Source organism: Temnothorax longispinosus, chromosome 7, assembly GCF_030848805.1.
Source record: "Temnothorax longispinosus isolate EJ_2023e chromosome 7, Tlon_JGU_v1, whole genome shotgun sequence".
Classification (NCBI taxonomy): Eukaryota; Metazoa; Arthropoda; class Insecta; order Hymenoptera; family Formicidae; genus Temnothorax; species Temnothorax longispinosus.
In genome coordinates, this window is record NC_092364.1 from 6,844,944 (window position 1) to 6,859,261 (window position 14,318).

Here is a 14,318-nt window from a genome sequence, read left to right on the forward strand (position 1 = left end):
CTTAATGTGTGGGAGGGTTTCCGCGCAAGGCCCGCGCTATTCCACAATTTAGTGCAATCTATGCCCCAAAGATTAAGAGCGGTGCTAAACAACCATATGGAAGTGTCACGCGGTATTAATACTATTGTGGCCTTCCATGGATTATGCATGAATGAATGTTTGATATTGAATGATTGTAGCTTGAACAATCTCGATGAAATATTATATTATAGTTTAATAATGTTTCTATATTTTAAAATATAGAAACATTATTAAAACTATAATATAGAATAAACGTAATGAATGAATGAATAAATTAATTAATTAATTAATTAATTAATATTGAATGAGGTTCTAAGGTAAAAGCTATCCGAGGTAATTTTAAAGTTTATGCTTTTTTTAATTTCCACTACCGTCGTCATATGATCGGTCTCCTATATATTATATTTAAGAGAAGTTCTCACCTCAGGTAAGACACCGTACCTGAAACATATTACTCTTTGAGTAAATTACTTTGTAAAATTCAAAATAGAAAAAGTTTATAAATAATTAAATTGAGCTTATTTTCTTCTTTTTATAGAGTATATCAGGCAATCATACCTATATATGACTGCCTCTTCCTTCCACGTCCACTTACCTTCCTTCGATCGTCGAGCGCATCCAACGTCCGCGTTGATGCTCGCTATCGGCACGGGTGGATTTGGGAGTCCGAGCGAGCGAACACCGTCTCGTGCACCGTCGCGTCGTCCTCCCCAACGTTGCCGTCGTTGTCGTCGTCGTCGTTGGCGCCGTTCTCCCGAATGCACAGTGGCCCAATTCCAGAAAAACGCGGACAAAAATGAAAAAAGTGAAGTTCGGAATTTTGACTTTAGTACCCCGTAATCCCATATAGGGGACACCACTGCACCTCGGTGCAGACCAACAGTCAGTTATGCCGTCTGCATAACGTATGAGAGCAGGTCAAACTGAGTCAGCTGGCCACTGGTCTCGCTCGCATGTTCTCGTGGTTTGTTTGTAACTTTTGTTTAAACGTTTTTTTTTACAATCCAGTGTGATGGAAGGTGAAATTGAAAGTAAGTAATCATCATCCATACGTGGTTAATCGTTATTTAAATTTTTAAGGGGTGTAAATATTGAAGAGAAATATTGCGTTGTTTATTTATTTGTTCATAAAAAATAGTTGAGAGTTTGATCGAGTTGGATGGTCCGCCATATTTTTTAACAAAATTTAGGGTATGAAGATTAATTGTTGAAAAGATTTACTTACCCCGAGGTACCCCTTCGTTTTTTACACCAATTTCCGTTATTTTTATCTCAATTAAAAAAACGGTATGATTTCATTTAACTCGATTTGAAATTGAAATAATCTATGTTTGGTTCAATGTTAGTTCAAAATTTGTATACTTATAATTAATATTACAGGTTTATTATTAATTTTATCTATATATAAAAATGAATGTATGTATGTATGTATGTATGTATGTATATATGTATGTATGTATGTATGTATGTATGTCCTTTATGCACTCTTAAACTATTCGACTGGTTTTGAAAGTATTGTATATGAAGTAGGGGTAGAATTTTCCGAGGAGTGTTATAGAATGTATAATTTTTCGTTACCGATCTTTTTGGGAACCGGTATTCGACTTTTTTTTCATTTTTTCGGGAAATAATTGACCGAATTTCAAAGAAATATATATGAAACAGGAGTAAAATTTCCCCGGGAGTGTCATAATGTGTATAGTTTTTTGTTACCGATTTTCTGGAAACCGGTTTTTCTAATTTTTTTTAATTTTCGGGAAATAATTGACCGAATCTCAAAGAATTGTATATGAAATAGGGGTAGAATTTTCCGGGGAGTGCTATAAAGTGTATAATTTTTCGTTACCGATTTTTTTGGAAGCCGGTATCAGAAATTTTTTTAAATTTTTTCGGGAATTAATTGACCGAATCGCAAAAAATTATATATGAAGTAGGGGTAGAATTTCTCGGGGAGTGTTATAAACTGTATAGTTTTTTTCGTTACCGATCTTTTGGGAATCGGTATCTTTTTGGAAATCGGTTACGAAATTTTCCAGAGCGGGAGAGAGAGAGAGAGAAAGAGAGAGAGAGAGAGAGAGAGAGAGAGAGAGAGAGAGAGAGAGAGAGAGAGAGAGAGAGAGAGAGAGAGAGAGAGAGAGAGAGAGAGAGATAGAGCGCGAGAGAGAGAGAGAGAGAGAGAGAGAGAGAAGAGAGCTAGGGAGAGAGAGAGAGAGAGAAGAGAGATCTCGATATTCGAGAGAGAGATCTCGAGAGAGAGAGCGTGCTCTCTATACTATGAGAGAGAGAGAGAGAGAGAGAGAGACTATTTTGCGTGTCTTATTACATATGTCCTCCGGGGCGAAGCCCGGGTAACCGCATGTATTGTAATGTTTTGTAAATAAATTGAAAGTCATTTTGGATCCGCCATTTTGAATTTTGAAAAAAATAATATCAAATTCATAATTAGCGACCTTGAAAACCCTTATATATCATTTTTTGTTTCAATCAAACTAATTTTGGATTTATGTCCGCGTTTTTCTGGAATTGGGCCACTGTGGAATGCCGAGCTGAGTGAACGCATACTCTCCGTTCGCGCGGGGAGTTGAGCCTACCAGCTTGCGGGATGTGTGCTATCGACGTGGTGATACCACACTGCAACGAGAGATTGCAGTTATTCATCAGTTATTCGTAATAATTATATAAATTAGATAAATATAACGATCACATAAATTATACAAATAATCATATAAATAATAATTGTTATAATTAATAATATACCAGCCATGCCGTTATCATGATGGTCCGCATGATCGGCGATGAATCCTCATGGAGGAGCGGGACTGAAAGTACTACGCCGTGTTTGATACTGCACCTACTGGGCACACATTGAGGCTACTATTGTTTCCACAAGTGGTTGAAAAAGGATTGGGAAAATTAATGCGTTTAAAAATGAAGATTAGTCCTTTCATCACACAGGTTAGAATTAATCCATGTTATTTCACCTAAAATTAATACATTTTAACATTAGGTATATCAAGTATCCTTCCTGAATTATTTAAATTGAAAAAAAGATTTTTCTTTTATAGATAAGTTCGTTGTTGGGATTAACAGATTTTAATGTGGATACATTTTCCAATAAGATGGAGGAAATGCTTGCTGTCATTCGACAAGTTAACGAACAGTTCAGAAATCCACAACAGACGACATTTATATGTGTCTGCATAGCAGAATTTTTGTCGCTTTATGAGACAGAACGATTTGTACAAGAATTAACAAAATATGGTATTGATACCCATAATATTATAGTGAACCAACTGTTATTTTTGAAAGAGGGTGATACTTCTTGTCGGTTGTGTCTTGCAAGGCATAAAATTCAAGATAAATATCTAGAGCAGGTAATTAACGTTGTATTTATAGCTGATATTTTAATTTGTTTTTCGTAATTCTTTTAGAGCTAAATAATTATTAGAGAATAATAATATTTCATTTTTATTGCTTTGTCAAATTCTTGAAAAATAAATTAAATTATTTTTTTTTTCTTTTTAAGATAATGGACCTTTATGAGGACTTTCACGTCATGCAGCTTCCATTGTTAGAAAGGGAAGTGCGTGGAGTTCAACAGGTCAGGGAATTTTCGGAAAATCTCGTTAAACCGTACAAACCTTAGCATTCTATGTAACAAATGTTTAATAACAATATAACTTTACACCTAATTCAAGATTTTATACACTTACAACATTGCGCGTTGGAAATTTGTATAAAAAAGGTACACCTTTAATATACTGCTCGATTAAGATATTTGTTATTGCACGTGTTAATAAATTCAACGTTCAACATTCGCATGCACTTATATACTTGCAATATTTAATTTGTATAATACAAATAAGCTTAAATATATAGCGTTAACACTGCGATTTATTTATTTATATAATGAAACAGAATGTATATTGGAGATAGAATCAATCATTCAATTTTTCTTTGCCGTTATTAAAAATGTATTTATTAAATTACCGCAAGTTCTTTTCCAATTTGTATGAAAGCACCTACCGCACGATCTATATCTTTGGTCGAGTGCGCTGCGCTAATCTAAACACGTATTCTTGCTTTATCTTTTGGTACCACGGGATAGCTGAATCCAATGACGTAAATTCCCTTTTCTGTAAAAAAAAAAAAAAATCATTCTCGTGTAATATAACAGAATAAGTCGTAAAACTTTGATAATATATGGTATGGTAGGTGTTGTATATTTTATCATTGATAGTTTATTTCTTTAAAGATTTTATAATTTATATGAAAATATATTCATACCCATCATTTTATCTGCAAATGTTGTTGCTAATTTTGCATCACCCAACATAACAGGACAAATAGGATGGTTATCGCCGCTGACAATGAATCCAGCTTTAGTCATCGCATTTCTGAAATGCTCGGTAATGCCTGCTAAACGATCCAAAAACTTTGTGCTGTCTGTTATAAGATCCATCATCTGTTAATAATGTATAAAGTAATGTTTAAATTAGAAAGTTTAAATAGCACAATAAAAAAACAAAAGTCGTGTTTGCTCGACCCGACTGGCCAAATAATAAATATATTTCAAAATTCACAACGTTTCAACCGCATTTTCGGTCCTTCTCAAGTGATTCAGCTATGCATCCTCAAAACCGCGTACAAAATATCGATTACGTCGCTGACATCGTGCCCTAACCACATCATGCACACGTAAAGCTAAAAAGTGAAATAAGCTCACGATAGTCAAAAAGATAAAAACGCTCAGAAGTCATAAAATAAAAAGTAAGAATACAATTGAATTGTTAAGTTAAAAATAGTTAAGTTATAAATAGTTAAGTTATAAATAGTGTACAAAGTAAAATGTAAGGCTTACATATTCTGTGCGTCAAAACGGAAAGTGAGAGCGGTAGCGCAGAACGAAGAAACGTCGCAAGCCATAGCTTTACGTGTGCATGATGTGGTTAGGGCACGATGTCAGCGACGTAATCGATATTTTGTACGCGGTTTTGAGGATGCATAGCTGAATCACTTGAGAAGGACCGAAAATGCGGTTGAAACGTTGTGAATTTTGAAATATATTTATTATTTGGCCAGTCGGGTCGAGCAAACACGACTTTTTGTTTTGTATTTATTTACTGGCGAAGGAAGCTTCTTATTTTGTTTATAGCACAATAAAAGTTTAATATCACTGCCGATCACTACGCATCTGCCTGCTGCCCACCGCCTCTCTTCATCATCTTCATCATTGCACCCTCGTGAAGCTGGGCTTCTTCACGTATTACACAGTAGCGATGGTTTGAGGTGAATCCCTCCGGGTCGATGCCGATCGACAGTGTCTTCATTTACAGACCGGACAAGCGGCTCGAGCTTTGGAGATTCACTTTCTAATCTTTCAGATCTGTAAGAATTTGTAACGATTGTAACTGTTATTGTAACGATACTTTTTGAAGCTGCATAATAAAAAACTGATATAAAACTGATATAAAACCTTCCAGTTTGTAATAAACAAGTATTATTCTAAGAGCTGTGTTCTTTCGCCATTACCGATGAGTCAAATTATGTCGACAGATAATCGTATAAAATCCCATATATCACAAGTGGCATGAAAAAAAATCATACTGTTTTAATAGCTGTCCAATTAGTGGATTGTTGCTATTATTCTCTTTTGCAGAAAGAGTGACCGCAAAAACAGGCTAAAAATAGCCTCTTTTTTCACCCTTGAATTTAGACTTCTACTTACAAGTACTAAATGATAGTCTATAATGAGTCACGAATCCTCAGAAAGTTTCAGATTTAGCTGGCTTTTTATTTTCAAGATATGGAGGGTCAAAGTTGTTGATTTCACCAACTTCACAGGCCCACAAAAAGAGAAAAGTTGTCTGCGCCATGGACTAGACTATAGTATTCCAATGTATTTTTGCCTGCTGAAACCGAATGTGACCTCAGTTTTGCTCCTACACGTCATGATTTTTTTCTACAACCAAAAACAGGGTGTTTTGTAGGGGCAAAATAATAAAAATAAAAAATAAATAGTATAAAGTTTCAAGAATATATTCCCAAGTATTATCGTCAAACTCGTAAAGTTGACGAAACTACAGCTCTTTTTAGTGAGGCGCGCGGAAGATCGATACAGCAGACGTACGCTAATACTGGCTTTGCAGTGTTCTCGGTTCTATTATTGCGGGAACAAAAGAATCCTATATACTTGCTAGACCTACAACTATTTTATTTGACCCTATAGTGTTTATATGTATGTGTTAGAGTATTTGTGTGTGTGTTTGTGTGTGTACCTTGGAAAGCACTAAAGAAGCTCAAACAGCCAAGAAAATGACGAAAAACTGCCGAACAGGAGTTCTACGAGGAAGAGGAAAGCATTTTAGATGGGCCCGGAATAGCGGATTGAGCGTTATTTAACTGTAAGTATCGTGAAAACATCCAAAACTTCATTTCTTTATTCAACTGAGACTCTTTTGATCCGCCATATTAAATCCGCCATTTTGAATTTTAAAAATCTGATACCAGATTCGGATTCAGCGACCTCAAAAACCTTTAGGGTGCCTCCCCATGCAAGACGGAATCTCGGAAAACGGAATCTTGGAATCATTCTGATTGGTTAGTCCCATGAGGCTAACCAATAGCCTCATGGGACTAACCAATCGAAATGATTCCGAGATTCCGTTTTCCGAGATTCCGTCCTGCATGGGGAGGCACCCTTATACTGAAATTTGCATGCATTTTTACGTGCTTTTTTGGCTGAGAGCAAAAAAATAAACTTTAAACGCGTTTTTCTCAAAACCACTTTTTCCAACTTTGCGTACAAGATAACTCAAAAAGTAATCACTCAAATAACTTTCGCCAAGCATGATTCGATTCCTTACAATTTTCTCCAGGGATTAAACCTACGTTTACATTTTATTATTTATTTATAACATTTTTATCAACAACAAAAGATCGATTTTTTTGATTAAAAAAATGTCACTTTTCTTACGATTGCTGTAACTTCTTCAATTTTTCATATTTTTATTTACAAATAGGTTCAATCCCTGAGTAATTGATTAAGCTTTAAAGAAAATTTAAAGAAAATTTTATTTTTTGCTTTCAGATTACTCAGCTCGTTGCTACACTGTACGCAGCTAACCGTTGCGCTACCAACATTGCGCTACAAAATTGTCCGTCAATATAATAAAAATTAACGTAACTGAAAAAAAAATATTTTTTTTCTTATTTAAGAATGCCTTTTCATATTACAAAAAAATTAATCCAATATCACTTATAGTTTCCTTGAAAATAATTCCCAAAAACTCATCATTTTTCACCCGGCTAAAGTAGATTCTCCCCTTAATGTGCATGCACTGAATGCGCACCAGCTCTGCCAGTGAAAAACGCTATAAGACAGTCTTATTCACACTCATGCCAACATCTACAAGTAATAATTTTAGAAAATCTTTAACTAATTTCTTTTTCGTTTCATCTCTCTTGATACATTCCGTAATGAGAAGATGACGCATATGTTTAAAGGCTCCTGGGCTCTTTCTGTCATGATGTGAAATATATTGTGACGTCAGAGGCGAGAAATGACATATTTTAAAATGACACGCTGAAAATTCTTGCCATTTCTCGCTCACCTGACGTCACAATCTCACATTATGACGGGAAGAGCCCATAAGCCTTAACAAAGATTGACAATTGACTGCTACTGCAGGAGTACAAAAATCAAATCTTTAAAAAAGAATATTATAATATTTATCTGATAAAACTTGCAACCCGATTTCCCTCGGTCTCGCTGGCCGAGGGAGCGCGGCTACAAATTAATCCGCGGACCACCGGACGATAGCTCCAAGGGGATAACGAAGTCACTTCTCTTACCGAAATTCCCGTATCTTAGGTCTTGGGCGATACCATTTGATTGGGCGCCAGGTGCGATTATAGACGCGCACCACGTCTCGATAGCGTTCTCCTCTTTGATCTCGCCACAAGCTCAGGGCGTAGCTCCGCGTGAAAGGGATGAAGGTGGAGAAGGAGCGTGACGCAAGCAACACAGAAATAAAGCCCGACGATAAACAATATGGATTAGATATATTTCCTCCAATAAACACAAATGCATAAATCGTATCGGGAATCCAAGGCCGGATCCCGCTCAAATGGCCGGTATTACCGCGGCACTCAGGTCGGCCGTCGCCGCACGCGCGAAGTGCGCAATGGTCACGCTCGCGAGGCTCCCTTCGCGAGCGAAGCTCTCAATACCACGCACGACCCCGCGATAACGTCGATCTGCCCACGTCTTAAGGTGGTTCATGCATTTAGGTCATATGTACTTAGCCCGGAAAATGTAATATGAAATGAAAGATTAACGTTCCTCGAGTGTATCTGTAAAATTTCGGATTTTTTAACCGATTGGTTCCGGAGATATATGTCCGTAAACTTTGCCAATTTAACGCGGTGGGGGGACCCCTTATCCGAAAAACGAGGTTAAAGCGCTTATGCTGCAAAAATTGCAATACTTCAAAAATAGATAAACGAACCAAAAACTGACGAAACGATGCAATAAACATTTTGCAAGATACTGGATGAAAGCCCGAGTTCATTGACCGTACCATATAATAATAAAACGTAATTTTCGATTGAACAAAATCGACAACACGGAACTGATGGCTGGACTCGAGCGGCACTAGCGGCAACTTGGCAACGTCGCACGTGTCAGCTGATGAGTATAGCGCATAGATTCTATTCCTCCATGGTATAGCGCATACCCCAAAATATTCAACGTTTACCATGTTCTGGACGCTGAATAAAGCAAAGGGTGAAACAAAAATATTCTATTTCTGAAAAGATCTACAATACTAAATAAATAAAAGTTTCAATATAATAAGGTTATAAAATGTAAAATAATTTTAATATGCATCGTTTATTCTATTTATCATTTATCATAAGTGCATTATACTTATTATCACATTACGTATATAATATATATAAAGGGGAAAAAATCATTTTTTAAATCAAAATATCTGCACAAGTGCGCAATACTAAATAAATACAAGTTTTAATATAATGAAGTTATTGGATGTCCAAATAATTTTAACATGCATCGTTTATTCTATTTATCATAAGTGCATTATATTTAATATCACATTACGTATATAATATATATAAAGGAAAAAATATTCTTTTTATCAAAATATTTGCACAGATGTGGGGCGCATTGACGATAACATCTTCTAGATAAAAAATCACGGGCTAATTTGCGTATTTCCTATTGAATTTATCACCTCTGCGATGACATTCTGGAGAACTTTCTTATTCTTCGTTACTCTTGGGCGTCCTCCAATATCTTCGCCCAGTAGAAGTTTTATGCCTTTATCGCTCCCTTTTTTATAGGTACGTTGCAAATAATCAAGCGTTATACCTGCTTCTGCCATCTTTCCAATCATGCTCACAGAAATAGAACTCTTCATACAATCCAACGTTAATTTATTAACATTTTTCAAAGCAGACCTTTGACTTATCTGCATCAAAGCGGTCACAGATTTCGAGCTGTCCAACAATTCTTTACGTGTAACTTCAGCTTTATCAACGATTTTCTGGAGAATTTTCACGTCATTCAACGCATTGTGAGCGTCATGCACGACATTCTCGTCCAACAAATCACGTGCCAGATCAACTTGATTAAATTTTAGCTTTGCAGCAGTTCTGGCATGCAATTTTGCTTTTAAAATGCCAAGAGTATCCGCGAAACCGTACACGATGGATATAAAGTCGTTCCACAGATTGTTTGCGCGAATATCTCTGATAAGAAACCGAGAATCAAACTTGAATCCGTTGTGGGCAACCAAAGTAATTTCCTTGCCTATGTTACTGAGGAACTGCAGAAAGTTCTGAAGAGCAGCATGAAATGGAATTGTCTCGACCTTTTGTCCATTGAGAAACATTTCTCCGCCGCAGATTGACAAGCCAGTTACCTCGGCAGCCGATTTCGAAATGGCTCTCAACGGCACCATGTACGCATTAAATTCTTGATCTTGATATTTCGCAGCAATTTGACAAATTTCCGCGTATTGTAAAGAAAGTCCCGTCGTTTCGAGATCGAAGTAAATTATAGGACTGTCGGCAGGTGCAGCTTTTCTTGCGATAGGGCTATCGATGAGATCCGCTATTCCATCAAATCCACACTCAGACAAGTATGTTATTCCTTCCTTTCTCTCGGCGCTGCTCTTCTTACTGGACCGCTGTTTTTGCAGAAAGAGACGTCGTCTCTTGATTTCCGGCCTTTGCGCTCGTTCTTTTCTCTTAGCTCGATAGTAATCTTTCTTCTTCCGAAAAGCTTCGGTTATTTTACCTGTAGACAGCCCGAGTTTTTGGTTCAAATCGATGACATATTTTGTGCCGATATTCTTCTCGCAGACTGTAGCAGCAACACGAAAGTCGAACGATTCAGAACCAGCGTAGTGGTGAGATTTTGGGTTTTTAGCTGCCACACTCGAATTGAAAGCTTCGTTCGGTTGACTAGACCCACATGGGGCGAGTTTATCTGCATTTTTCCAAAATGCATCAAAAATGGATGTAAGTGCTGCTCTTGTGGTAGATCCAGTGAGTCCTTTGCCTCCCGGTAGCCCATTATGCTTGTAATTCTCGGGATCCTCTTTATACTTGCACCACGCGCTACAGTTTTCGTGCTCATCAAATGCATGGGGTATAATGTTTTTTAAGGCTTTTTCTGTAGCCTCTACATCGCCTATGTTTTTTTTCAAAGCACATCCGAAACAGTATTTTAGGTATTCTATCACGTCTCTTGGAAGTTTTTGCAACCACAAAGCTTTGCTCAACTTCTTTGTAGCGTGATTTAAATCGGACCACTTGGTTACCGGATGGCTGCATTCACGACGGACTGCAGCAATTGTGGAGCTATCATCGTCACCAATAAGTGTGCCCAATTTGACGTTATTCTCTTCGAAATCTTCATTTTTTGCAATAATTTTTACTGCTATATCTGATTCCATTGCTTTTGCACTCCTGGTCCAATTGAGCCGACAGTCGTGATCTTCTGGGCTATGCCCCGCTTGACACTTTCGGCAGTGCTTAACCCGAGTCGACCATCCAAGAATCTTTCCTGAATTCGAGCCAATTAAAGATCTGAGAGCTAAGAGAAATGGAAAGAATTTATGGAATCAGGAGTAGAATATACGGTTTCATATTTATTTCATTTCTTTTGCGAGATGATAAAAATATTTTAAAACACACGTCATATTTTGAATATAGAAAAATATATCTAATGTAAATATCCTATACATTTATATTATTGTATATAGTAATTATTGTATAAAGTATTAGTTATTTTATTATTATTCTAAAATTGTATATAGTAATTATTCTATAAAGTTATATTATTGTACATAGTAATTATTGTATAAAGTATTATTTATTTCATTATTCTAAAATTGTTGTATATAGTTGTATATATAAGTTATATATATAATCGTAGTTGTATGTACACTATTACGCGTTTAGCCTGCGTTTCAATCATTTGCAACTGAAACATCAGAAATACCTGCTAAACTATCATATGAGTGACCATTTCCACGCTTTGGCCAGGCAGCATCGTAGGAAGCTGCGATCATTACAGGATCGTTACTTCGTGGTTGCCTCGATCTAGAATTAATGTTTCTCTTTTTAAATGCATGCGTTGCATGACAGGGATAGATGTCAGTCATATAACACTTTAGCTTACGTGTCTGCAGCAATAGAAACCTCTTTTTCTATTTTTATTGCCTCGGCACAACTTTCCTTAGCAGTTGCTTCGATAGCGACCCCAACTAAACGTTCGTAACGTTTTAATAACGTAGAATGGACCGATGGAATGTTCATGGTTGACAAGAAAGTGTTCAACTGCGTTACACCAATGCCTGCATCGATGACTCCTAAAATATTGTATATTATAAATTTGTCGAGAGACAATCATATTGGATCCGACGATATTCACCTACCTATAGCTCCTTTGTAATTATTCTCAAACATCATTTTACGATTATCGCTGACATATTTTGCCCGATTACAAGTTGCGACTGTTTTTATTTTGGTGCAATTTGGACACCGCACTTTGAAGGTGCTTGCCAAACCGCATATGGTTTCACTTTCTACGTGCCGAAACGAAAGTGCTTTATTGCAGGATTTGCACCACAAATCCTCCGCCACTTGCGTGATATTCACGATTCGCTGACCTTCGACTTTATTTATGTATGTCAGATGCTAATTTTCTTTTTTTGGCTCCGGCGACGACATTGTTTTTCCACGCAATTTTCCGTTTCGTCTCGAAACGTCCCTTACGTCGAGGCTGCTCGTTCCAACTCATATTTCACACTTTTATCTACGTACTACACTAGGTTATGTAGATCGCGACGACGCGAGGACTGCTGACTCAGCTGACTGCGACGTTGCCGCTGCTGTTGTACATACTATATTCACACGGCTCACAACTCTAGTAAAAGATGTGACTTTCGTCTCAATATTTTAATTGCGTAGAGGTCGTATAACATTAAAGATGCCATAAATAATAAATCTAATTATATGCTGATTTTTACGGACAAAAATCACACTTATTTATCAGTAATAAGAATAGTTGCCTATTTGACTTGCAAGTACTGCATGAACCACCTTAATCCCCGGATCCCGAACGCTCGGCGATTCTCTCACGCCCGACGCAAACGATTCTCATACACTCGACATAACAATTCTCACCCGCACGACACAATGTATGCAACGCCCGAATGGCGTGCTCGCGAGATTTCCATGTGAGCAAACGCGACGATATTTGCCCGCACCCACGGCGCAAGATATCCGCGAGGCCCGCGACGCACCTCAACGCACCCCAAGGTGCCCGGCGCGGTCCCTCCCGACACGCGCACGGGACTTCCGTACGCGAAACGCGACAATAACGCGACAATGATACGCAAAAGGAGCCCGGCGCGGTCCCTCCCGACACGCACACGGGACTTCCGTACGCGACACGCGACAATATACCGTAATTCACAACTCTAAACACAATATTCACAAGACGCACACGACGCTATACGCGAATTGACTGCCGATCACACGCAAGTTTTCGAGTAGGGCTTTTACTGTTTCTGGCTACGATCTCGGCCGGCCACGTGCCCGCGATCCCGACAAACAGCCGCGATAATCTTCCCGGCATCCACAACGGCGGGAGCCGGTAGCGAAGTACGACACGTAATCAGGCCGATTCACACGGTAATCTACTCGATATACGCCTTTCCGGCACCGTGTCGCGACCGAGATCGAGCCCTCAATGAATAGGCAGCACCGGAGTGGAGATCTTACAATTTGGCTGCTCGCTGCTGCTCGGCGGCGTCGGGGCGCTCCTCCAAGGGTGGCTCCTCGTCCGCGGCTAGATCGACAGTGAGGAGCGGTCGGTTCGGCGGGACCACGCCGGACCCCCGCACTTGCGCCCTCAAGCTCGCAATTCTTCCGCCCCTCCGATTGGTTGTGTGTGTCGCCCTGTTCGCGACGTTGCAGACGATTTCCGCCATTTTCCCCGCGGCACATTTGATTCGGCTGCTGGTTGTGCGCGGGCCCCTCGCGGCCGCCCGGCTGATCAGACCGTGGCGGCGCCGCTCGGCCCTTGGGGCGCCGTCGGGTGAGTGTGTGGGTCGTCCACCCGCGCTGCAGTCGCGGTGGCGCACCCGTGTTCATGCTGCGGCGGGGCCGTGTTACGCTGTGTGAGGCATTCCCGGCGCTTTTCCAGCGGCAGGTCCCGGTGGCCCGCCCGTGCGTCGGCCGACCACTCCGTCGTGCGTCCTCCGAGCGCCCGTTTGTCCCTCGTCGCGACTATCGTCGTTACAACAGGCCGTGATCCCACGCTCCGGCACCACCTGTCATCCCTACGGAATGTTTCTTGAAGAAAGGTTAGTTAACGCGGGTAGCCCTTCCTCGACCCGAGTCGAGGCGCCATCCTTGACTTTCCCCTCGGCCGAGCTATCACCTGGGCGGCGTACGCGACAAATGTCACGTCACAAACTGTATACCCTATATTAGTCTTCTCTGTAAGAAGTTTTACTTTTTATAAGTAAAACAGGATTAACCTGTAATAAACAATAGCGTATTGTGCTTTCGGCGAAACAACTTTTACATTTGATACAAGTAATAAAATCAGAGTTGCAGTTTTATTAACTTTTTAATTTAATTATTTAGACGTCTAGACACAATAAGTTACTTGATGTTATGTTCAGAATTTATACTAGATATAGTTATAAGTACAAATATATTAAAAGACTTAAGAAAATGTCTGTGACAGTATCATT

The 14,318-nt window shown here is 38.9% G+C and overlaps 2 protein-coding genes across 2 annotated transcripts; one reads left to right on the top strand and one right to left on the bottom strand.

Annotated features, from left to right (window-relative positions):
• Window positions 1–2,623: 2,623 nt before the first annotated feature.
• On the top strand, window positions 2,624–4,725 carry LOC139816397 (ATPase ASNA1 homolog). Its single transcript, XM_071783886.1, has 4 exons — window positions 2,624–2,641; window positions 2,848–2,976; window positions 3,087–3,395; window positions 3,548–4,725. Exons 1-4 carry the CDS (start codon window positions 2,624–2,626, stop codon window positions 3,665–3,667), a joined length of 576 nt encoding a protein of 191 aa, XP_071639987.1. The 3' UTR covers window positions 3,668–4,725.
• Window positions 4,726–11,449: 6,724 nt separating this feature from the next.
• LOC139816658 (uncharacterized) lies at window positions 11,450–13,296 on the bottom strand. Its single transcript, XM_071784310.1, has 3 exons — window positions 11,988–13,296; window positions 11,732–11,921; window positions 11,450–11,652 (listed from the first exon to the last, which is right to left on the bottom strand). The coding sequence occupies exons 1-3, from the start codon at window positions 12,019–12,021 to the stop codon at window positions 11,520–11,522; spliced, it is 357 nt and encodes a 118-aa protein (XP_071640411.1). The 5' UTR covers window positions 12,022–13,296; the 3' UTR covers window positions 11,450–11,519.
• Window positions 13,297–14,318: the final 1,022 nt, after the last annotated feature.